This window comes from Monodelphis domestica, chromosome 1, assembly GCF_027887165.1.
Source record: "Monodelphis domestica isolate mMonDom1 chromosome 1, mMonDom1.pri, whole genome shotgun sequence".
In the NCBI taxonomy this organism is placed as follows: domain Eukaryota; kingdom Metazoa; phylum Chordata; class Mammalia; order Didelphimorphia; family Didelphidae; genus Monodelphis; species Monodelphis domestica.
Window position 1 is genome coordinate 640,929,648 of NC_077227.1, and position 24,176 is coordinate 640,953,823.

General features: G+C 35.2%; 1 protein-coding gene across 11 annotated transcripts in view; it reads left to right on the forward strand.

The window, feature by feature from the left end:
• Positions 1-24,176, forward strand: part of USP34 (ubiquitin specific peptidase 34) — a 357,595-nt gene that overhangs the window by 259,320 nt on the left and 74,099 nt on the right. For all 11 annotated transcript variants that reach the window (XM_056813961.1, XM_056813959.1, XM_056813952.1 and 8 more), the window contains 8 exons: positions 549-614; positions 1,870-2,016; positions 2,104-2,160; positions 2,261-2,338; positions 3,735-3,829; positions 16,697-16,869; positions 20,682-20,835; positions 21,893-21,971. In XM_056813961.1, coding sequence (XP_056669939.1) covers positions 549-614; positions 1,870-2,016; positions 2,104-2,160; positions 2,261-2,338; positions 3,735-3,829; positions 16,697-16,869; positions 20,682-20,835; positions 21,893-21,971 — 849 coding nt within the window. The remainder of the gene's footprint in view (positions 1-548; positions 615-1,869; positions 2,017-2,103; positions 2,161-2,260; positions 2,339-3,734; positions 3,830-16,696; positions 16,870-20,681; positions 20,836-21,892; positions 21,972-24,176) is intronic.

The following is a 24,176-nucleotide window of genomic DNA, read 5'->3' on the forward strand; positions in this document are numbered from 1 at the left end:
ATGTACAATTAAAGAATAATAACTACTTTGTGTAATGTTTTATAAGCAGAGGGAAGGGGATAAAAATTGACATAAAAGTAATCACTGTGATTGAAATCTAACAGAATCCCTTGAAAATAAAATAAGCAATTGAATTTATGGAAATAATGCTGTTTTATAACTGTCCTTCCAAAAATGTGTAAATTTTTTTTAAATTATCAATTATTTTCCTAGTTTGATTATTATAGTTCTATCCTCATCAATTTATTTTAATCTGTATATTCTAAACAAGAAAGAGTTCAATACTGAAATGGAATTGTTCCCCCTTTTATGGCATTAGATAATTAAAAAGACTATTCTGTATTTGGCATAGAAATGCAACTGCTTTGATACTTCTCAATGTAAAAAGAGCTATCTCTAAATGTCATTGATACATTTAAGGTATGAGAAGTAATATGCTGAGAGGGAGTTCCCACAATGAGCGAATCAAAGATCTTAGTGCGTTAACCTTTTAGGAAAGAACTTTACAGTGTTGATAAGTATAAGTTAATTCTTGTTTTGTTTTCTAGTATTCAGAAGATATAAAGCATAAGACTACTCTTCTGGAACTTCAGAAAATGTTTACATATTTAATGGTAAATCTAAAAATTACTTTTTTAGAACTAATGAAATAATAATGACATGTTTCTCTCTTACCTCAAATACATTTTGTCTAAAACTGAACACTTCATTCCCCTTTTCCCTGAAGTTTAGTTCTGTCATCTGTTCTATCTACTGTTCCATCTTTATTAAATTTAAATAGCATTTATTATTTAAAGTCCTACCCTTGGATCCAAAAAATCAACTCTACTAATACAGGGTAGAGGAAGGATGGCTAGATAGTGGTTAATGTGCAAATGATCTGATGGTTTCAATAATAATCCTAGCTCCTGTTTATTTAAAAACCCTTTGGTGTTACCTTTGGTGTTAGTATCACTTCTTAGATTGAGTGGCAAGAGCTAGGATAATTGGGGTTAAGTGACTTGTCCAGGATCATGTAGTTAGGAAGTGTCTGAGATCAGAACTCCCTACTCTAGATCTGGTGCTCTATCTTCTGTGCTACCTCACTGACCCCATAGCTTACATTTCTGTATTAGTTTGTGGTAGTTACACATTATCTCTTTGGACAATTGTGACATAAAGTTCTGTTATCTTGTTTCACATATGATAAACTGAGTTTTATGACTTAGTATTTTACATAATTTGTAGTTGGCAGAGCTGAAATTCATTGTCCCATTTCCAGGAACAGTGCTTCTTCCACTATAGCATAGTATCTAGTGTTTCAAATAATGGAGGTTTAATTAATCTTTATTCTATACTGGTCACGTTTATTCTAAACTGGTCACAGTTGGAACACATTGTATTCGTGTTTTGGTATTACCTTTCAGTAAGACGTTGGGAGATGTCCTTAGTGTATGATAAGACTAGATTCATGTCCCGACTGACATTTATTACCTGTGGGGACAATAATTCCATCTCTTTCATAGGGTTAATATGAAGATTAAATGAGACAATAGACCTCATCCAGAATTGACCATTTGGAGAGAATGTAATAACCCCCTTTCAGTGGTCTTTTTCTAGTAGAATTTGGATAAACATTTGTCAGTAATAACTTAGAAGGGTTTGCTGCTTTCAACAAATATTTAATAATTGAACTGGATAATTTTTGGACTCTTCATTTTATAGAAAATAAGATTTTCTTCATCTTTATTCCTTTATTTTTGGAATGGCAAAATTATTAATTGTGACATACTAATGAACTAAAAAAGTAAATAAATGTGTGCATGTTGTGGAATGTGTTTGAACATAATATGTCCTTTATATTTAATTTCATATTCTTTTCCATTTTAGGAAAGTGAATGTAAAGCTTATAATCCTAGACCTTTCTGCAAAACTTATACTATGGATAAACAACCATTGAATACTGGTGAACAAAAAGATATGACAGAATTCTTTACTGATTTGATAACAAAAATTGAAGAAATGTCTCCAGAACTGGTAGATGTCTGAATATTATAAAGGTTCTTTGAAATATGTATATTTGTTCTAATTTTTATTACTGACTTTTTCGAATTTATTTTCTAGAAAAATACAGTGAAAAGTTTGTTTGGTGGTGTCATTACAAACAATGTTGTCTCTTTGGTGAGTATTTTGTCATTTTTCTAGAATTAATAACATATGATATATGTTCTAAGAAGAAATTGCTGACCTTTTTCTTTTTAAACTTTTATTGCTTGGTCAGGATTGTGAACATGTCAGTCAGACTGCTGAAGAATTCTATACTGTGAGATGCCAGGTGGCTGATATGAAGAACATTTATGTGAGTGATGCCAGACACAGTTTTAAGAAATTATTAAGCTCTGTCACTATTTGAAGACAATCCTTAAATGTCAGACAGGCTATGTTCTAAAAGTTTATATATGTAAGTTAGTTGTTTATTATTTAAAATTCCTTTTTCCTAAATCAGCACATAATATTGATTCAGAATTGTACTAAAAGGACCACAGGGAAAAAAATTACTTAATGTCACAGTGTTTGCAAAATGTATTCATAGTTCTCAGTTGGGATTTCAGGAAAATTTTTGCCCCTATTTTGGATAGAGAAGTATGACTTCAAAGCTATCTATTTGACAGGCCATAAGAGTGTGGTTTTCCTTTAGGTCCAACCTACTGTTGAGCACTAAGTCAGTAAAGGTGAGGAGGAATAGATTGGAGTTGTAAGAAGAGCTTGTAGGGATAAAGTCTCCTTCCTATGAGAGTAAAGCCCTTGGGATCTCTCTCCATCCTAGGCTAGTTCTCTTTGCATTTGCTTTGTTTTTTCTTCCATGGACCCAAGAAATTGCCTCCTCCATTTCTCCTTCCTCTATCTTATAACCTGAAACAAACATTACAAGAAAGGATTATCTGCCTAGTCCTTTTTGTGTTTTTAATTTTCCTTAACTCAAACCATGTCTTTGTTCATTTAGAACATGTATGGGAACAGTAAAATGATTTTACTGAAGAGTAAAATCATACAGTTTAGAGAAGAAGACTCAGGCCATTTGCTGTATTTTATCATAGCATTTGAGGATAGAGATGGAATCTTGAGGGTTAAGAATGACTTAGGTCTCCTATAACTTGAAGGGAGAAGTTGTCATTATCTAGATCTAAGAGATTTGGACAAGATCAGTTTGGAGCTGGGAGTATAACTAAGGAGGAACAGCTAAAGAAATTCAATTCCTTACCTACTTTAGTGACCTGCTGCCTTGGAATACACACTCTTCCCCAACTTTTAGCACCAAGAAGGATAGTGTTGAAAATCCCAAAGATCCAGTAAGGGAGAGAGGGTTCATATGGACAGTTGCTAGAATTTATGGACTGCTGAACTAAAGCCTTAAGCATATTCTGTTGTCTGAGAAGAACCTTTTGAGATCTTAAAAGAGATGGAATTTTAGAATTGTCCTTTATGTTTTACTGATGCAACTCTTTTTTTTTTTGGCAAATGTAGTAATTTTTTTACCAAGCAAAATTTAAGTTCTAGGAAGATTCAGTAACTTGTATAATCCTGATCTTAAAGGAATGAAATAAATAAAAAGAAAAATTCTTGTTTAAAATGCTGAGTGTTTACCACCTTTCCCTTGTGACATTGCCATTTCCAAGACATTAAGAAATTAACCAGTATGTATTTATTTCTGTGAATAATAATTACAAGATCATTTATATTATTTGTTTTCACAGGAATCTCTTGATGAAGTAACTATTAAAGATACATTAGAAGGTGACAACATGTATACTTGTTCTCATTGTGGGAAGAAAGTACGAGCTGAAAAAAGGTATATTTATGAAAAATCAAGTTTTTAAAAAATATATGTTATGCACTATAAAACCTCAGTTAGTTCTTCCCATACCTAGAAATTCTCAGCAAATACTCATCAACTTTTTATTTGGAAGATCTTCCAGTAAGGCCTTATAATCACTTATAATCTAGGTTATATTACAACATCCTTTGCCTTAAGATTTTTCTCCCCATTCTTCTATATCCTCCACATATCCAAGGGATTATAATTAAGACACAGATCTGATCATGCCATTCTCATCATTAAAAAACTGCCATGGTTCCCTACTGCCTCTAAGTTCAAATGTAAATTCCTTCATTTATCTTTTAAATCCATTCACAACTTGGTCCCAACCTGTCTTTAAAGCCTCAGTGTAAATTATTCCCCCTTCTATACTCTGCAAATCAGTATAATTGACCTTCTCTCTATAGTCTTTACACATGGAACTCTATTTATTATTTCCAGGTTTCTGTACTCACTCTGACCCAAAGCTTTCTTCCCTAACTTTTATCTAACAGAATCTCTATTCTTTCAATATTTGTCAAACACAATTTTTCCATAAAACTATTACAGACACTCTCATGTGCTACTGCCATTCCTTCCAAACTGCCTTTTATTTCTCTTTACATTTATTCTGCAAATACTTATATGTGTATTTTTCATCTCTCATTGGAATGTGAGATTGACAGTAGAGATTTTATCATTCTAGCCATTACATGTGGTCTAAAGTGTCTGTCAAATAGTAGGCACTTAATAAATGTGCATTAAGGCAAACTTATGCTTAATTTAAGAGAAAACTTTTTTTAAACAATCATTATTCAAAATGAAATAGAATATTTCAGAAGATAGTAAAGAAGAGGATCAGGACTTGTATGGTCCTTTATGTCCCTTCCCCTCTTCCCAGGGGCCAATCACAGCTTCCAAATTGTCTACTACTGTTCAGGCAGGCATTGCCTGTGGAATTAACACCTCTTATCCATCTGAAGGTGTATACTCTTATCAAAAGGATTCACAAGTTCCTGACTGATTGAGTTTCTGAGGGTGTGAACTCATTAAGTAAGTGATTTGTGAATTCTTTTACTTGTTGGCTAACAAAATGTTAAATTAGGGGTGTTTTCAGTTTTTGGTTGATTAAATTAGAAGTTGCTGATTGATAGATTGTCAAGAGAATTATCTTCCTTCTGGATTTTTTCTTAGCAACAAGTTTGTATTTTACTGTTGAATACAATGTTAGTGTCAGAGTTTTTTAATCCATTTATTTCAAGGTCATTCTTCTATATTATTAAAGCCCTTCCTTTTTTATTGTTTTGATGATCATTTTTCTTGCCTTTTCACCTTTTGCTAAAAGACACTTCCTGGGGATTTAAATTATATTAGCCCACTTCCTCTTCATTTTCTTATTATATACAATATTTTTGTTGTCCTTTTATTTATTTATTAATTTATTTAGTCAATTTAGAACATTTTTCCTTGGTTACAAGAATCACATTATTCCCCTCCCTTCCCTCTCCCCACTCTTCCCGTAGCCAACATGCAATTTCATTGGGTATTACATGTGTCCTTGATCAGAACCTATTTCCATGTTGTTGGTGTTTGCATAAGAATATTATTCATTTAGAGTCTACATCCCCAGCCATATCCCCTCGACCCATGTAATCAAGCAGTTGTTTTTCTTCTGTGTTTCTACTCCCACAGTTTTTCCTCTGAAAGTAGATAGTGTTTTTTCTCATAGATTCCTCCAAGTTGTTCAGGATCACTGCATTGTCACTAATGGAGAAGTCCATTACATTTGATTGTACCACAGTGTATCGGTCTCTGTGTACAATGTTCTCCTGGTTCTGCTCCTTTCGCTCTGCATCAATTCCTGGAGGTCATTCCAGTTCCCATGGAATTCCTCCACTTTATTATTTCTTTGAGCACAATAGTATTCCATCACCAACATATACCACAATTTGTTCAGCCATTCCCCAATTGAAGGGCATCCCCTCATTTTCCAATGTTTTGCCACCACAAAGAGTCAGCTATAAATATTCTTATACAAATCTTTTTCCTAATTACCTCTTTGGGTTACAAACCCAGCAGTGCTATCACTGGATCAAAGGACAAACAGTCTTTTAGTGCCCTTTGGGCATATTCCAAATTGCCCTCCAGAATGGTTGGATCCATTCATAACTCCACCAGCAATGAATTAATATCCTGACTTTGCCACATCCCCTCCAGCATTCATTATTTTCCGTTGCTGTCATGTTAGCCATGTCATGCTAGGTGTGAGGTGATACCTCAGAGTTCTTTTGATTTGCCTCTCTCATTGTAAGAGATTTAGAACACTTTTTCATGTGCATATTAATGGATTTGATTTCTTTAACTGAAAATTGCCTATTCATGTCCCTTGCCCATTTATCCATTGGAAAATGACTTGATTTTTTGTACAATTGGTTTAGCTCTTCATAAATTTGAGTCATTAGACCTTTGTCAAAGGTTTTTGTTATGAAGATTATTTCCCAATTTGTTGCTTCCCTTCTAATTTTGGTTGCATTGGTTTTGTTTGTACAAAAACTTTTTAATTTAATGTAATCACAATTACTGATTTTACATTTTGTGCTTTTTTTCTAGCTCTTGCTTAGTTTTAAAGTCTTTCCTTTCCCAAAGTACTGACATGTATACTATTCTGTTTTCACCTAATTTGCTTATAGTTTCCTTCTTTATATTCAGGTCATTCACCCATTCTGAGTTTATCTTGGTGTAGGGTGTGAGATGTTGATCCAAACCCAATCTCTCCCATACTGTCTTCCAATTCTCCCAGCAGTTTTTATCAAATAATGGATTTTGGTCCCAAAAGCTGGGATCTTTGGACTTATCATTGACTGTCTTTCTGAGGTCACTTATCCCAAATCTGTTCCACTGATCCTCCTTTCTGTCTCTTAGCTAGTACCAAATTGTTTTGATGACGACTGCTTTATAGTATAGTTTGAGATCTGGGACTGCAAGTCCTCCTTCCTTCACATTTTTTTCCTTCATTTCCCTGGATATGCTTGATCTTTGTTCTTCCAAATGAACTTTGTTATGGTTTATTTTAATTCAATAAAAAAGTTTTTTGGTAATTCAGTGGGTATGGCTCTAAATAAGTGAATTAATTTGGGTAGGATTGTCATTTCTATTATGTTAGCTCATCCTACCCATGAGCAATCAATGTTTTTCCAATTGCTTAGGTCTAGTTTTAGTTGTGTGGAGAGTGTTTTGTAGTTGTGTTCATATATTTCCTGTGTTTGTCTCAGCAGATAGATTTCCAAGTATTATATATTGTCTAGGGTGATTTTAAATGGAATTTCTCTTTCTAATTTTTGCTGTTGAGATGTGTTGAAGATATATAGAAATGCTGATGACTCATGTGGGTTTATTTTGTATACTGCAACTTGAGCTTCCAGTGAGTGGTCCCTTGGCAGACAGTTTGTCGTCCAGGCAGGACTGGAATGTTTGCAAATAAGATGGATCTCTAAGACGACTCGCATTGTAAAATGCACGAACTGTCTGGGCGCGTTTTGGATGGTGAGGCGTAATGTGCATTTGAAGAGTCGTTCTAACCAATCTGTAGTCTGTCCAGCATTCAGCTCCTCTAATGGCTCTGGTGATCTGTACATCCTGGATGTCTCGCCGGCTTACAATGATGTAGTCAATGAGATGCCACTGTTTTGATCATCGGTGCATCCACATTGTTTTATATTTGTTCGCCATTCTGAACAGAGTGTTCGTGATGGTGAGTTCGAACTCTGAGCATTTGCTGAGTAGTAGTAGGCCGTTGTTGTTCGTTTTGCCCACACCGTGTTTGCCGAGCACTCCTTTCCATCTTTCATGGTCCTGGCCAACGCGGGTGTTGAAATATCCCAGTAGTATCACCTTGTCATTTGTGGGCACTGAGTGCAGGATGGCACTAAGGTCAGAGTAGAACTGCTCGATGGTCTCCTCTGTTCTGGTCAGTGTTGGGGCATATATGCTGATGATTGTGGCATACCGGTCTTTGCTGAGAGGTAAACAGATCTTCATGAGCCTCTCACTGATGCCCACAGGCAAGTCTGGCAGCTGTTTGAGCAAACTGGTCTTGATAGCCAGGCCAACACCGTGGATTCTGTCTTCATTTGAGGCTCTTTTGAGACACAGTGAAGGAAACATCAAAGGCAGTCCTAGGCCCCAAACAACGCAACCACCAGGACTGGTTTGACGAGAACAACACTGCTATTGAAGACCTATTGAGCAAAAAGAACAAAGCCTTTATGGAGTGGCAAAATAACCCAAACTCTGCTCCTAAAAAGGACAGATTCAAGTCTCTCCAAGCCATGGCACAGTGTGAAATCAGGATGATACAAGAACGGTGGTGGGAAAAAAAGGCAGAAGAAATCCAGAGCTTTGCTGATATGAAAAACTACAAACAATTTTTCAGTGCCCTCAAAACTGTCTATGGGTCATTAAAACCCACCACCACTCCCTTGCTATCCTCTGACGGTGACACTCATAAAAGATAAAAAAGGCATCAGCAACAGGTGGAAGAACACTTCAGTCAGGTTCTCAATCGACCCTCTTCAGTTGACCAAAGCTCCCTTGACCAGATCCCCCAAAACCGCACCATTGAACAACTTGACGTCCCTCCTTCAATAGAGGAAGTCCAAAAAGCCATTAAACAAATGAGTGCAGGCAAGGCACCCGGTAAAGACGGGATCCCAACCGAGGTGTACAAGGCCTTAAATGGAAAGGCGCTCCAGTCATTCCACATAGTGCTGACCAGCATATGGGAAGAGGAAGACATGCCCCCAGAGCTTAGAGATGCCTCCATTGTAGCCCTATACAAGAGCAAAGGCTCACGAGCAGCCTGTGACAACTACAGAGGCATCTCACTACTCTCCACTGCTGGAAAGATCCTCGCCCGTGTTATACTCAACAGACTCCTGTCATCTGTTTCAGAGCAGAACCTGCCTGAATCACAATGTGGTTTCAGACCAGATCACAGCACCATCGACATGGTCTTCACGGTGAGGCAAATGCAGGAAAAATGCAGAATCTGAGTCTCTACATTGTCTTCATAGACTTCACAAAGGCTTTCGATACGTGAACAGGGATGCATTGTGGGTAATCTTTAGCAAGCTCAGTTGCCCAGCAAAATTCGTCAAACTGATCCAGCTCTTTCATTTAGACATGACAGGGGAATTCCTATCTGGTGGAGAGACTTCCGATCGCTTCAACATCTGCAATGGCATGAAACAAGGCTGTATCCTCTCTCCAGTACTATTCAACCTATTTTTCACCCAAGTATTACGACATGCTGTGATGGATCTAGACCTGGGCGTCTACATCAAATACCGACTGGATGGCTCACTATTCGACCTTCGCCGCCTGACTGCAAAAACAAAGACAACAGAGAGACTCATCCTGGAAGCTCTCTTTGCAGATGACTGTACTCTCATGGCCCACCAAGAAAATCATCTCCAAACCATTGTGGACAGGTTCTATACAGCAACAAAACTGTTTGGCCTATCATCCTCAGGAAAACAGAGGTGCTGTTCCAACCCGTACCAGGGAGGCCAACTAACCAGCCGTGCATAACTATCAACGGCACGCAGCTTTCCAACGTCAACACTTTCAAGTATCTGGGCAGCACCATCGCCAATGAAGGGTTCCTAGACCACGAGATTAATGCCAGGATCCAAAAGGCCAGCCAGGTACTCGGGTGGCTGAGCTCCAAAGTCCACCAACACAAAGGTGTAAGCACTGGGACGAAGCTCAAAGTGTATAACGCAGTGGTCCTCAGCTCGCTCCTATATGGTTGCAAGACATGGACACTGTACCGGAAGCATATGAAACAGCTGGAGCAATTCCACCAACACTCTCTCCAGTCAGTCATGAGGATCCTATGGCAGGACCGAATCACCAACCAGGAAGTCCTCGACAGAGCCAAATCCAACAGCATCGAAGTAATGGTCCTCAAAACCCAGCTACAATGGTCTGGACATGTCATCGGCATGGACCCACAGCGAATACCAAGACAGGTATTCCATGGTGAACTGTCAGCTGGAATCAGGGAACAAGGCCGACCAAAGAAAAGATACAAGGATCAGCTAAAGTCCAACTTGAAGTGGGCTGGCATTACACCAAAGCAACTAGAATTTGCTGCCTCTGTCAGAAGCAGCTGGCGAACCCACATTAACCATACCGCCACAACCTTTGAAGGTTAATGACGTTGACGTCTTGCTGCTTCGCGTGAACACCGACACCAGGCCACAACTGCACCTCCTGTAACAACTGGAGTCTCATGCCCCATGTGCCACAAACTTTGCGCCTCAGTCTTTGGACTTAAAAGCCACATGAGGGTACATCAATAGATGATAATGCACAAAAACAATTGTCATTCTTGGTCACCGAGAAACTACCTCTACTGCAACTTGGCTAAAGTTGTTGATTATTTTGACTAGCTTTTTGGTTGATTCTCTAGGACTCTTTAAGTAGACCATCATATTATCCACAAAGAGGTATAGCTTGGTCTCCTCATTGCTTATTTTAATACATTTAATTTCTTTTTCTTCTCTGATTGCTCCAGCTAGTGTTTCTAGTACAAAGTTAAATAATAGAGGTGATAATGGGCATCCTTGTTTCACTCCTGATCATATTGGGAAGCTCTCTAGTTTGTCCCCATTGCACATGATGTTTGCAGATGGTTTTAGATATAGACTGTTTATTATTTTTAGGAAAGGACATTCTGTTCCTATGCTTTCTAATGTTTTCAATAGGAATGGGTGTTGTATTTTTTCAAAGCCTTTTTGTGCATCTATTGAGATAGTCGTGTGATTTTTGTCAGTTTGCTTCTTAATATGGTCCATTATGTGGATTGTTTTCCTAATATTGAACCATCCTTGACTTCCTGGTATGAATCCTACCTGGTCATAGTGAATAACCCTTGTGATAACTTGCTGGAGTCTTTTTTGCTAGTATCCCCCTTAAGATTTTTGCATCTATATTCATTAATGAGATTGGTCTATTGTTTCTTTTCTGTTTTTGATCTGCCTGGCTTTGGAATCAGTAACATATTTGTGTTGTAAAAGGAATTTGGTAGAACTCCTTCTTTGCTTATTCTGTCAAATATTTTGTAAAATATTGGAATTAGTTGTTCTTTGAATGTTTGATAGAATTATTTTGTGAATCTATCTGGACCTTGGGATTTATTGTTAGGGAGTTCTTTGATGGCTTATTCAATTTATTTTTCTGATGTTGGGTTGTTTAGGTCGTCTTTCTTCCTCTGTTAGTCTAGGCAATTTATATTTTTTTAAATATTCATCTATATCACCTAGATTGCTATATTTATTGCTATAAAATTGGTCATAATGATGTTTAATAATTGCCTTAATTCTCCCTTTATTAGAGGTGAGGTCTCCCTTTTTATCTATCAATTTGGTTTTCTTCTTTCCTTTTTTAAATTAGATTGACTAGTACTTTGTCTATTTTATTTGTTTTTTCAAAGTACCAGCTTCTAGTCTTATTTATTAAATCAATAGTTTGTTGACTTTCAATTTTATTAATTTCTCCTTAATTTTTAGGATCTCTACTTTAGTCTTCATCTGAGGATTTTTAATTTGTTCTCGTTCTAGTTTTTTAATTTGCATGCCCAATTCATTTACCTCTTTCCTCTCTAATTTGTTAATATATAACTCAAGGTTATGAATTTCCCCCTGGGCACTGTTTTGGCTGCATCCCATAGATTTTTAAAGGATGTCTCATCATTGTCATTTTCTTCAATGACGTTATTAACTTTCTATGATTTGTTCTTTAACCAATTTTAGAGAATTGTATTGCTTAACTTCCAATTAATTTTTGATTTGCCTCTCCATGTACCCTTACTAATTATTATTTTCATTGCATTGTGATCTGAGAAGGTTGCACTTATTATTTCTGATCTTCTGTGCTTATTTGAAATGTTTTTATGCCCTAATACATGGTCAATCTTTGTGAATGTACCATGTGCTGCTGAAAAGAAAGGTATATTCCTTTTTGTTCCTATTTATTTTTCTCCACATATCTACTAACTCTAATTTTTCTAAGATTTCATTCACTTTTCTTACATCTTATTTATTTTTTTGGTTTGATTTATCTTGTTTTGGTAGAGGAAGGTTCAAGTCTCCCACTAGTATAGTTTTTCTATCTATTTCATCCTTGAGCTCCACTAGTTTCTCCTTTAGAAATTTGGATGCTATGCCATTTGGTGCATACATGTTGAGTACTGATATTTCCTCATTGTCTATTTATTCTGCCTTTTATTAGGATGTAATTACCTTCCCTATATCTTTTAATTAGATCTGTTTTTACTTTGGCTTTATCAGATATCATGATTGGGACTCCTGTCTTCTTTTTATCAGTTGATGCTCAATAGATTTGGCTCCATCATCTTACTTTTACCCAATGCGTGTCTACTTTCCTCATTTGTGTTTATTGTAGACAGCATATGGTAGGGTTTTGGTTTCTAATCCACTCTGCTATTTGTTTGCTTTTTCTGGGTGAGTTTATTCCATTCACATTCAGAGTTGTGATTACCAGCTATGTATTTCCCAGCATTTTTATTTCTACTCCTAGACCTGCCTTTTCTTCTTTCACTATTTCCTTCTATACAATGTTTTGTTTTTAATCAGTCCCCCTAATTCCCACCCTTATTTTACTTCCCTTTCTATAACCCTTCCTTCTTATTCCCCCCTTATTTTTTTTGTAATCTTTTTAAACTACCCCTCACACTCTCTCCTTTCCTTGTACTGCTTCCCTCCCCACCAGTTCATTTGTTACCCTTCTATTTCCCTATAGGGAGCAAATCAATTCTCTGCCCCAATGGATTGGATTATTTTTCCTTCTTTGAGTCAGTTTCAGTGCACACAAGAGTTGAGTATTTCCTATCTCCAACCTCTTTACCCTTCCAGTATATTGATGTCCTTCCCCCTTCCTTCATGAGCTTCTTTCTGACATATAAATGTACCCACTTTTCTTTCTTTCCCCATTTCTTTTAGTATTAACCTCTATTTTTTAGCTCTAGTTGTACATATTTATATACACACATACATATGTATTTATGCATACATATATTTATATACATATTTTTGTCTTGTCATTTCATCCTATACAGTTTGTTACTCTTCCCTCTAAGTGTAATTCTTCTAGCTGCCCAGGTGATAATAACAATTTTTTAAGAATTACCAATGACCACTTTTCTTATAGGGATATATATCAGTTTAACGTATTGAGTCTCTTTAAAAAAGGGTGGGTTTTTTTTTTTTTTCGGGGAAGCTGGGTAGCTCAGTGGATTGAGAGCCAGACCTAGAGACGGGAGGTCCTAGTTTCAAATCTGACCTCAGACACTTCCCAGCTGTGTGACCCTGGGAAAGTCACTTGACCCCCATTGCCTGGCCCTTACCACTCTTCTGCCTTGGTGCCAATACACAGTATTGACTCCAAGATGGAAGGTAAGGGTTCTAAAACAAACAAACAAACAAATAAATGAATAAGTAAATAATAAATATACAAACAAATAAATATATGAATAAGCAAAAGGATAAATAAATGAATGAATAAAATGGGGGTTTGTTTTGTTTTTCTTTTTTTCCCTCTTTTTTAATTATTTTTTCATGATTCTCTTCAGTTTTGTGCTTGGGCATCAGATTTTCTGTTCAGGTCTGGTCTTTACAAATGCTTGGAATTGTTCTATTTTGTTAAATGATCATACTTTTCCCTGTATGATTCCCTGTATGAAGTTTTGCTGGGTAGGTGATTCTTGGTTGTAGACCTAGTTCCCTTTCTTTCCAGAATATTATATTCGATGCCTTTTGGTCCCTCAGTGTAGATGCAGCCAGATCCTGTTTTATCCTCACTGCGGTTCCGTGGTATCTGAATGACTTCTTCTTAGCAGCTTGTAATACTTTTTCCTTGGTCTGATAGTTCTTGAATTTGGCTATAACATTCCTGGGTGTTGTCATTTGGGGATTAAGTACAGGAGGTGATCTGTGGATTCTTTAAATCTCCACTTTTCCCTTCTTATTCTAGAATATCGGGCCAGTTTTCTTGGATAACTTCCTGTAGTATGATGTCCAGGATTTTTCTTTTGTCATGGTCTTCTGGTAGACCAATTATTTTTAAGTTGTCTCTCCTGGAATGATTTTCTAAATCTTCTGTTTTGTGAATGAGATGCTTCATATTTTCCTCAATTTTTTCATTCTTTTGATTTTGTTTTATAGTGTCCCGCTGCCTTGTAAAGTCACTTGATTCTAGTTATTGTATTCTGGTTCCTAAAGACTGGATTTCATCCCTGGCTTTTTGGTCATCCTTCTCCTTCTGGTCTGATTTTCTTTGGAGGTCAATTTTCATCTTCTTTGCCTCATTTTTTCATCTCCTTTGCCTCATTTTCAAACTGGTTGATTTTCACTTTCTAGACACTATTTTCTTTTTTTAGTTCAAGTTCCTTTGTTTCTAGATGACTTATCTTAGTTTTAAAATTTTTTTCCCAGTTGTCTTCAGCCTCTCTTAATTGTGCTTTGAATCATTTTTTGAGTCCTTCCAGATACTGTATCCAATTCATTGACTTTTCTGTTTTTTTCTCAGTGTTACCTCATCCTTCTCTGTTCCATTTGCTCTTTGTTGCCTGTAAAGAAGCTGTTGATTGTAATTTCTTTTTCTATTGTTGGCTCGTTTTTACCTCTTCTTTATTCCCTGCAGTTGCCTGAGCTCTTGCTTCTCTCATTTTTTTTTGTGGTTTTGGGCTTTTTTTTCCACCTTCACCCTTGGAGTTTTGTCAGTAGATCTTTCAGTGCAGTCTGTGGGGGATGAGTTGTTGGAGCTTGAACTTCTCTGCACTCTGGAGGCTTTAATGGGATTACGTTTGCCTGGGTTCCTGGATGTGCCCTGAGGCCAAATCCTGGGGAAGGGGTGGGGTGGACAATATGGGGTGTCTCCGCTACTCCATCTGCTTTCCACTCTGGGCTCTGCACTTCTTCTCTAGCTGCTTCCCCACTGCCTTTGTTGGATGCTCTGAGCCTGGCACAGATTTGCCGGCACGGTGTTCCCTCTAGATACATGCCTTTGCCTGCCCAGAGGTTCCAGATGCCGCTGGAGGCTTAGCCCTCTAGGTGGGAGAGGGATCCCGGAACCTTCCTTCTTTGTTCTGCTTAAACTGGAGTGTTCTCAAATTCTGGCTTTGGGGAGCGTGCCTTTTAAGTTGAGTCCAGAAGGAGGGTTCCTGGGCTCTGTCTTGTTGTTAGGTTTCATTTTCAGTCCCCTAGGAGCATTTAGTTTGTAATTGGTATGGAAGGGTTTTCAGAGGACTGAAAATTTTCTGCCTCTCTTTGTTGTCCTTTTAAAACAATTATTTTGCTCCAAAAAAATAACTGCTTATGTAGTTATAGATATATATCATATACTTAATATTTTACATTTTCTTTAATCTATTAACTGTATTATATTTTTTCTGAGATTCATTTAATTTGTCCTGCGTTATGGTTACTCTAAAAAATTTTCTTCATGCTCAGATTAACTGCTACGGTTTGATGTAAATGTTTTCCATTCTAATTTTATCTTTGTTTTTTAACACTTTCTTCTCTATTTTCAATTTAGTAGTTTTTTTAATGAGTAGCTATTATTTGATAAGCCTTGTTTCTTGCATTATATGAATCAAAATGAGTTTAAATATGCTCCAAACTCTTAATGAGGTTACTTGGCCAAATAATACATACACATCTAAAGCATTTAAGTAATTACACAACAGAATGCCCAAATGAAAGTACTGACAATAAATCCTGAGGTTGTTCAGAGATAGAAAGTATTAATATGGGCTAAAATAATTCTAGTGAAATTAGAACTAAAATATAAAAGAAGCGTGATTGTAGATGGGAAGAGAAGGGACATTGTAGGCAAAAGCTGTGACATGAGCTAAAGGAGAGAGCCAAAAGTCAGACTCATCATTGAGCATTAGATAAGTAAACTAGTGATGCCAGCTATTGATCAAAGTGAAGAGAGAAATAAGATCTATGTTAGACTTACACTTAGACAACCACATTAGAGAGATGTAAATTGGAAGTCAGTATGCTATAGCAAAAGAATAGCAATGGATAGAAACCAGAAACCTAACTTGAAGCTCATATTCCACCACAAAGTATCTCTTTAGTATAACTTAAAATCATAAGATCATTGATTTAGAGATTAAAAGGATCCTAGAAGTTATCTTCTCCAAACTATTAGTTCTAGAGATCGTCAATCATATATTAAAAAAACTACCCTGTTCCAGGCATGATGCTAGGTTCTGGAAAGACTTAAGGTATCTGGCCTTCAGTTTCTTCATCTGTAAAATGAAAGTTTAGATGATCTCTACAAATATCACCAAAATTCTATGATTTTAGAATAGGATTAGAAAACTATTCTGTCAGTTTACGCAGGATTCTAGATTGGCAGAAGAATAGGAGGAAAAGATGATTTATGTAAAAGGACTGACTAAGAATGGATGAAAAATTACAAGTATTGGAGAGGACAGATCAGTAGTAAGTGGGAAAACTACATAAAAATATTCTGAGTTGTAAGTTTAGAGTCTATATTCTAGATAGTGGTATTAAGAAGACAAAAGCACAGATGTTGAAGTCCCTAAGAAATTATATTAATAGGGAAAACATGAGCCAGATGGTAAGTCATCCAGAAAAGTACATTTGAAGAAATTGTTTCATTATTTATATAAATTTTACTTGCATTCATTTGAAAGGAGAATATGAATAAAAAAGGAATTTAAATCCAAAATGAAAGTGCTAGAAAACATTTTTAAGAATAATTTTTAACATATACTCATTACTTTTGGAATCTTTTTTTTAGGGCATGTTTCAAGAAATTACCTCGCATCTTGAGTTTCAATACAATGAGGTATACTTTTAATATGGTAACCATGATGAAGGAGAAAGTAAATACCCACTTTTCATTCCCTTTACGATTGGATATGACTCCTTATACTGAAGATTTTCTTATGGGCAAGTGTGACAGAAAAGAAGGTAATTGATTTCTAAATTATTTTCCTTTCATAATTATATGCTAATTCTAGACTCTGCAATTTAATTTGTATTATTTGATAGAGTAAGTTGAATATGAATTGAAAAGTCTTGTCTGTAAATCAATAAATACAATTTTTTAAAGTGCCTATATTTAATCAAGCACAGTACCTGCCAAAGAGTGAGGTCTCAAGGATAATATCAAAGGTATAAGCTAGGATGGTGGTACCTTTGACAAAATTTGGGAAGTGTGGAGAAGGGAAGGATTGAGGGAGAACAATAATCTGTTTAGGTCTTGTTGAATTTACGATGTCTCTGGGATATCAGTTTGAAATATCCAACACAATTGTTGATGTGGAACTAAAGCTGAATGGAAAGATTAGGATTGAATATATACATTTCTAAAAGTCTTCCATGTAGCTGGTTCACTAAATCAATGGAAGCTGATACCAAGAGAGAGTGTAGAGGATGAAGAGAAGAGGGCCAAGGACAGAACCCTAGGGATTACCAAAGGTATTGGGTATAATATAGGTGATGAGCCAGCAAAGCACAAAGGAGGAAGAAAATCTGGAGAAAATAGATTGCTGAAAACCAAGAGAAAAAAATAAATGGTCTCAAATGCAACTGATAGGTCAAGAAAGTTAGAGAAAAGATTTGGCAATTAGAGATCATTGGTTACTTTGGAATAAAGTAGTTATGCTTGAGTGTGATGTGGATGAATGACATTACAAAAGGAGTTAAAAGGATAGAATATAGAAGTAATGACTGTAGAAAGTTTTCGACAAATTTGGCTGATAAAAGGAAGAGAGCTATAAAATCATAGCTTAAGGAGAAAGCAGTGATCTAGTGAAGGTTTTTTTAAGAATTAGCCAGTTTGGGACATGTTTGAAAGCAGTTGGGGAGAAACCTTTATTTTTGCAAGGGAGGGAGGGGGAATGATTGAGAATGTTATCTGCTGGAGAAGATAGAGGATGTGTAGCCTTGGTAAGGAAAAAATCCACTCCCTACTTTTTGTTAGGTGTTAGCTAAGTGACACAGGAGCCTGGCCTGAAGGCAGGAAAACTAATCTGACCCTTAAGATAATTCCTCAACTGTAAAATGAGCTGAGAAAATGGCAAACAAGAATCTTAGCTAAGAAAACCCCCAATGGGGAGTTAGACATGAATGAAAATCAACTGAACACTTTTTGTTAGGGCTAGGAAGCAATTAAAGGGGAAGATGACATCAGGGTTTTTTGAGATGCACAGACTGATGAAAGATTGATTAACTCAGTTTTCTCAGTAAAGTTAGAGATGACGCCCCCTTTGCTAAAGAATTGAGGGAGTTTTATGTGGCACAAAGAGGGAAGCAGATTGGAATTGTTTTTATTAAGAATATGTTGGGAAATCACTTAAGGAAGAATAAAAGGATTGTCTTTACTATGATGAGGGTTAAAGTTAGATAACAGGATTTTGTAATATACCTCAACAAGGTTGTGACACTGAAGAAAATTAAGAGACAGATGGTAAAACTAATGCATTGCTGACATTTTGCAAGAAGGAGCAACAGTGTAACAAGGATCAAGGAATTCAAAAGCAGTGGTCAGTGAGGTTATTATAGGGCTGAAATGATTATTGGATTGAGATTAGAGAAGGAAGTCAAAAAAGGGAGTCATTTTCTCAGAGTAGTGAGGATTGGAGAATCTCAATGAGGGTTGAGAAAAAAGATGTAGAAAGGGGTAAGATACTAGGAAAGACGGAATAATTAAGACGGTCATGGTTAAATAAGGAAACATCAGAGGTAGGGAAGTGGAATACTTTTGGATCCTAGTGAAAATGAACAGTGTGACTGAGGCATAATGAATGAGTTTAACGAATTGAGAAATTGAAGAATCATCTTTGTCAGTATTAAAGTTCTCTAGTATAATGTCAAGATTTCAAGGAACAGGGGCAGCAAGTTGGCACAGTGAATAGAGAGCCAGAAGGATCTCGTTTCAAATCTAACCTCATACTTCCTAGCTGTATGACCCTCTGCAAGGCATTTAAGTCTTTTTGCCTAGCCCTTGCCTTTCTGTCTTAGTTGTTACTAAAATAGATGATAAGGGTTAAAAAAAAAAGTTTTAAGGAATGAAGAGAGTGAGTTTGATTTCAGGTTCTTAAAGAAGCATGGCACAGTAGAAAGTACTGACGGAAAAGTCACTGAATCTGATTCTATATGTCCTTTAATCACTCTATGCTTCATTTTATTATCTGTCAAGTGATGATGTGAGAGTGAATGAGAGCTAAGGTCTCTTTCAGCCCCTGTATTAGGAGTACCACTATAACCTATGCCCCATGCCATCCTTCCCTGCACCCTTACTTCCAAATCCCCTTAAATTGAATTATATGAATATTTACAAACAAATAATAATAACTTATAATTCCTCTGTGTCCACTGCTGACTTTTTTCCTGTTTCTTTTTGTGTTCCTAGTCTAGGTATATGTATGTGCTTTAATGCACTTTTTCACATGGCTTTATATTTTTTGTTGTTATTTTTAATTTTGTATTTATATATTCTCTTAAATCAGTATATATACTGTTTGTTTTGCCCATAAGCTTTGAACATTTTCATTACTTCTCTGTTTTTAGTATTAGAAGAAAAAAAAATCAAGGTATTTTCGTACAGATAGTCGAGTATATTCCCAACAAGTGAATTTACTGGGTCAGGGGGTATGATAATTTTTACATTTTTACATAGTTTGGATTGTACTAAAAAAAAAAAAAGAAAATCTACCATTTAGCAAGAAGATTTAAAATGTTTTGGTATCTCTCTGTACCCATGGTCCCATAAACATTAGATTTTCATTTTATTCATTCTTGCCAAACAGATAAAAGATTTACCATTTTCTGTATCATTTATTTATACTTATGTATTATATAAATTATCCTTTCATATCTTTTCCTCTTGGTTGTCACGCTTGTAATAAACTTGTATTATTTCCTTATAAATAGGGCATGTAAGGGTTTTCTTTTACTATAATTGTTTTCCAGTTTACACTTTTTTTAGTTTTTTCTCTTTTAAATAGCCATGTATATATGTATATGTATATACATACACTTGTTTAACTTTTTGATCCAGCTAGAATTAATTTTGCATGTATTATGTGGTTTCAACCTATTTTTTGCCATGTTCAATTTTCTCAACAGTCTGTTGAAATTTCTTTTCCTTCTTTTTGATATCCCTAAACTTCCTGTTAGCCTATTGTTGGAAAGAATAATATTTTATTTTTATTTGCATATATCTCCAAAAAATTCCCAATATACAATGCATGCTCTATTTCAGTAAATGCTTCTGATGGGCCCAAGCAATATTAATGCTACTAGTGAAACAAACTATTTTCCTTCTAAGTCTAAAAGGTCAAAATCTGCTTCTTACTGCTTTTCCAAAATACATGAGGGTACTTGTGACCATGATCCTATTAATTCCTCTAAGACCAGGGGAAGTGTAGCCATTTTATATTGCCTGAAACAATGAGTACTAACCATTGTTTGTTATTGTGTTCTTTTATAATTTATTGTATATTAGCCATATCATATTAATTCAGTTTAATAACAATATATAAGCATATACACCTTGCTATAAAATTAAAATTAAAAAATGGATGAGATTTTAAGTATTTAATAAATTACAAGAAAAACTTGTGTGACTATCCAATAAAGTACTTACAATTGATACATTAAATTTTATAGAAAAGCAAAAGTATAATTTTAGAAATTCATATCAGTCATATACATGATTAAAATACACTAAAACTTTAAAGGAATGAATTACCGTTATATCATGTAAATGATTTCAGGTTTTAAGGAGGAAGTTGATCATGAAAAAGAAACTGAGAGCTATGAATATGATTTGATTGGAGTGACAGTTCATACAGGAACAGCAGATGGTGGTCACTATTACAGCTTCATTAGGGATATAGTGAATCCACATGCTTATAAGAACAATAAATGGTGAGTTAAGAACATTGTAAAATTTATGTTTGGATATTATTTCAGTTACATTTATGCAGTTAAAAATGTATTCTATGATCCTTTAAATGATTTCCTATGGTACTTTTTCCTTTCTTTTCATTCCCATTTTTTTAATATTATGACTGGTGTATAAGGAATTAAATGCATATTGACTGATTTGATTTAGGTTATATGTTTCCTAAAGTTTTTCACGTTATATCCATTATAAAATGAAGAAAAGAAGTGAAGACTAGTTAGTCATTTAGGACTTTGGAAAATTTGACATTGAATCTGTTCTTTAATCACTATAAGTATTCTTTCCACTGATACTTCCTTGCCTTAATTTACAGATTCATGAACTTTCATAGTTATTCTGTTGTCAGGCCTGTACCTTTAAAAACTATTCCTACTAGGTGTAGGGCATGCTTGCATCTAGTGGCATGAGAACCTTATCTCCATACTCAATGAGTCATTAGATTTCAACAGAACTGGACAGATAACTACTAAAATGTGTAATTGACAGTGCTGTCTATTATAACTGTTTTTATCCCTTTAGTTATCATGTTTTGCTTACATGTTTAATTCAACATGATTTTACAAACATTTATTAAATTCATTCTATGTGGAAAGTGCTAGTTTCTAAAGGTATAAATATAAAGTAAGTTGACAAGTCCTATCAAGAAAGTTATAATTTAACTATTTGTATCTCCTTAGACTATTTTGCAAAATAACAATATTTGTGGTATTATTTTATATTAAATTTTTAAAATTATCCAGGAATCACTTAAATTCCTCTTGATTTGATATTGAAAAAATAATTTTTTCCTTTAACTTTTATGATGATCTATCTTGTTACTAATTTCCAAGTAGTTTAATTATCATGTTTTTAGTTTTCATATCTATTACAATCTTGTAAATAGTCATTTTGTTTGTATTAAATATGTCTGTCCATAACATTGCTCAGAAAAATGCATTAGCTTGTTTTAAATATAGAAAACTCAATTAATTTCTTAATGGAGTAAGTGATAATTGGAAAATAATATTTGCTTGCCCTTAGGTATCTCTTTAATGATGCTGAAGTAAAACCTTTTGATTCTGCTCAACTTGCTTCTGAATGTTTTGGAGGGGAAATGACAGTAAGTTTCTTTTGATATTATTAATGATATGTATATCATTCAATCACTAAGCATTTTGCATTAATACATATTGCATCAAGAGGACCAAATTACTTTACTGCTGCAGTCTACTCTAATTTATTCATTCAGCTCAGATTTATTGAATACCTATTGTGTACATAGTCCTGTGGGACTATAAAAAAGTATGATATCATTCCCTTTAGTATGTTTATTGTCCTGTTTAGAAATATTTATCCATGAAAATATTTAAATAACATTGCCGGAATTTTTTTAAATACCATATATTAAATATCAAAGGAATAGTATAGAAAATAGATCCTATAAATAGAGAAGACACAAAGATTATAAACAGAAATTAATGTCTTTTTCACTTCAATAAAAGTACTTAATTAAGAATAATATAATTACCAAAGTTGGAAGACTGGGAATTATATTTTGATGCCTATAGCATTTTCCGATATTGGTAATAACATAATAGTAATAGTACTCTGATAATCTTCTAAAATATTTTAGAAATGCTTTTAGATTTTTGAACTGTCCATGTATCTAAGCACTAAATAAACATTGTTTTTACATAGAAAAATCTGAGATTGGAAGAGACAGTGTTTAGTAAAATCTGAACTCTGTTCAGCTATTTAATATCATTTATCTGAGTTTTGTGATTTGAGCTCGTCTAAGGAATCTAAGCATTCTCTTATTGTCACTTTATCTTAGGTTTCGCCTCCCTCTTTGCCATTTGTGCTTTGTCTGTGCTAATCCTGTGATGGCAAACCTTTTAGAGATGGAGTGCTGTGACTGCCAACCTCCTCCCAGTGCTGGCCATCTCCCCACTCTCTCTCTGTACCTCCCATTTTCCCCCAGACAGGAGAGGGTGGAAGCACTCCCATTGGCTGCTGGGCTGAAGGGCAGGGGAAGTGAGAAATTTCCTCAGATACATTGAGAGGGGACTGGGAACAGTTCCCACTGCCTTTCTAGTAATGAACTCTGGTAGTTGACGGCGGATGTGCCCACAGAGAGGGCTCTGCATGCCCTTTTTGGCACCCATGCCATAGGTTTGCTGTCACTATTCTATAGACTATTATCTTGAGTCACAAAAAATGAAAATAAAATAATAATTAAGTAGTTATATCTTTCTCTTGTCCCTTATCAACCTCAAATGTAGTTGTAGCTCTTCTTAGATATTTTTTTATTTATCTCTCAATTTTATTTATTTATTTAGAGTATTTTTCCATAGTTACATGATCTTTCCCACCCTTCTTTCCTTTCTCCTCCTGGAGCTGATAAGCAATTCCACTGGGATGTACATATATCATTATTCAAAACCGATTTCCATATTATTCATATTTACAATTGTGAACTTTTAAAGCAAAAACCCAATCATATCCCGATCGAATCACATGATAAGTCATATGCTTCTCTTCTGTGTTTCTATTCCTACAGTTCTTTCTCTGGATGTGGATAGAATCTTTCTCATGAGTCCCTCAGAATTTTCCTGGTTCATTGCATTGCTACTAGTAGAAGAGTCTGTTACATTTGATTGTACCATACTGTTTCAGTTTCTGTGTTCAGTTCCTGCTTCTTCTCATTTCGCTCTACATCAATTGCTGGAGGTCTTTCCAGTTCATTACATCACCATCAGATATCACAATTTGTTCAAACATTCCCCAATCAGTGAACAGCCTCTTACTTTCCATTTTTTTTTGCCACTATAAAAAGCACAGCTATAAATATTTTTATACAAACATGTTTCTTTATTATTTCTTTGGGGTACAAACCTAGCATCAAAGGGAACACATTCTTTAAAGCCCTTTGGGCAAAATCTTGGATGTTCTTTTTCCCAACACATTTTTTTAAATTTCTTCATAAATTTCAGCTTATTCTGAACTTTAGTATAGTATAGTAATATAATATTTACTGAGTGACACCATACTTTTGTAAAACCTTATCTGTGATCAGTTTTTTGTGTATATTACTTTCTTTAGACAACTTTTTCTTTTAAAAAGAATTATTTTTCTTTCTGTCTTCAGAATATGTTTCTTAGGAGTTTTTCTTTCTGGGCTGACTATGAGATTCTACTAATTCTTTCTTGAAAATCTGCTCATTTAAAGTATTGAGTGGGTTTCAAACTATTCCTGAATTTCCTTTGCTCCTTTGATAGAGTACAGATCAATTCCTGTTGATACAATAATCAATCCCTGCATTTTT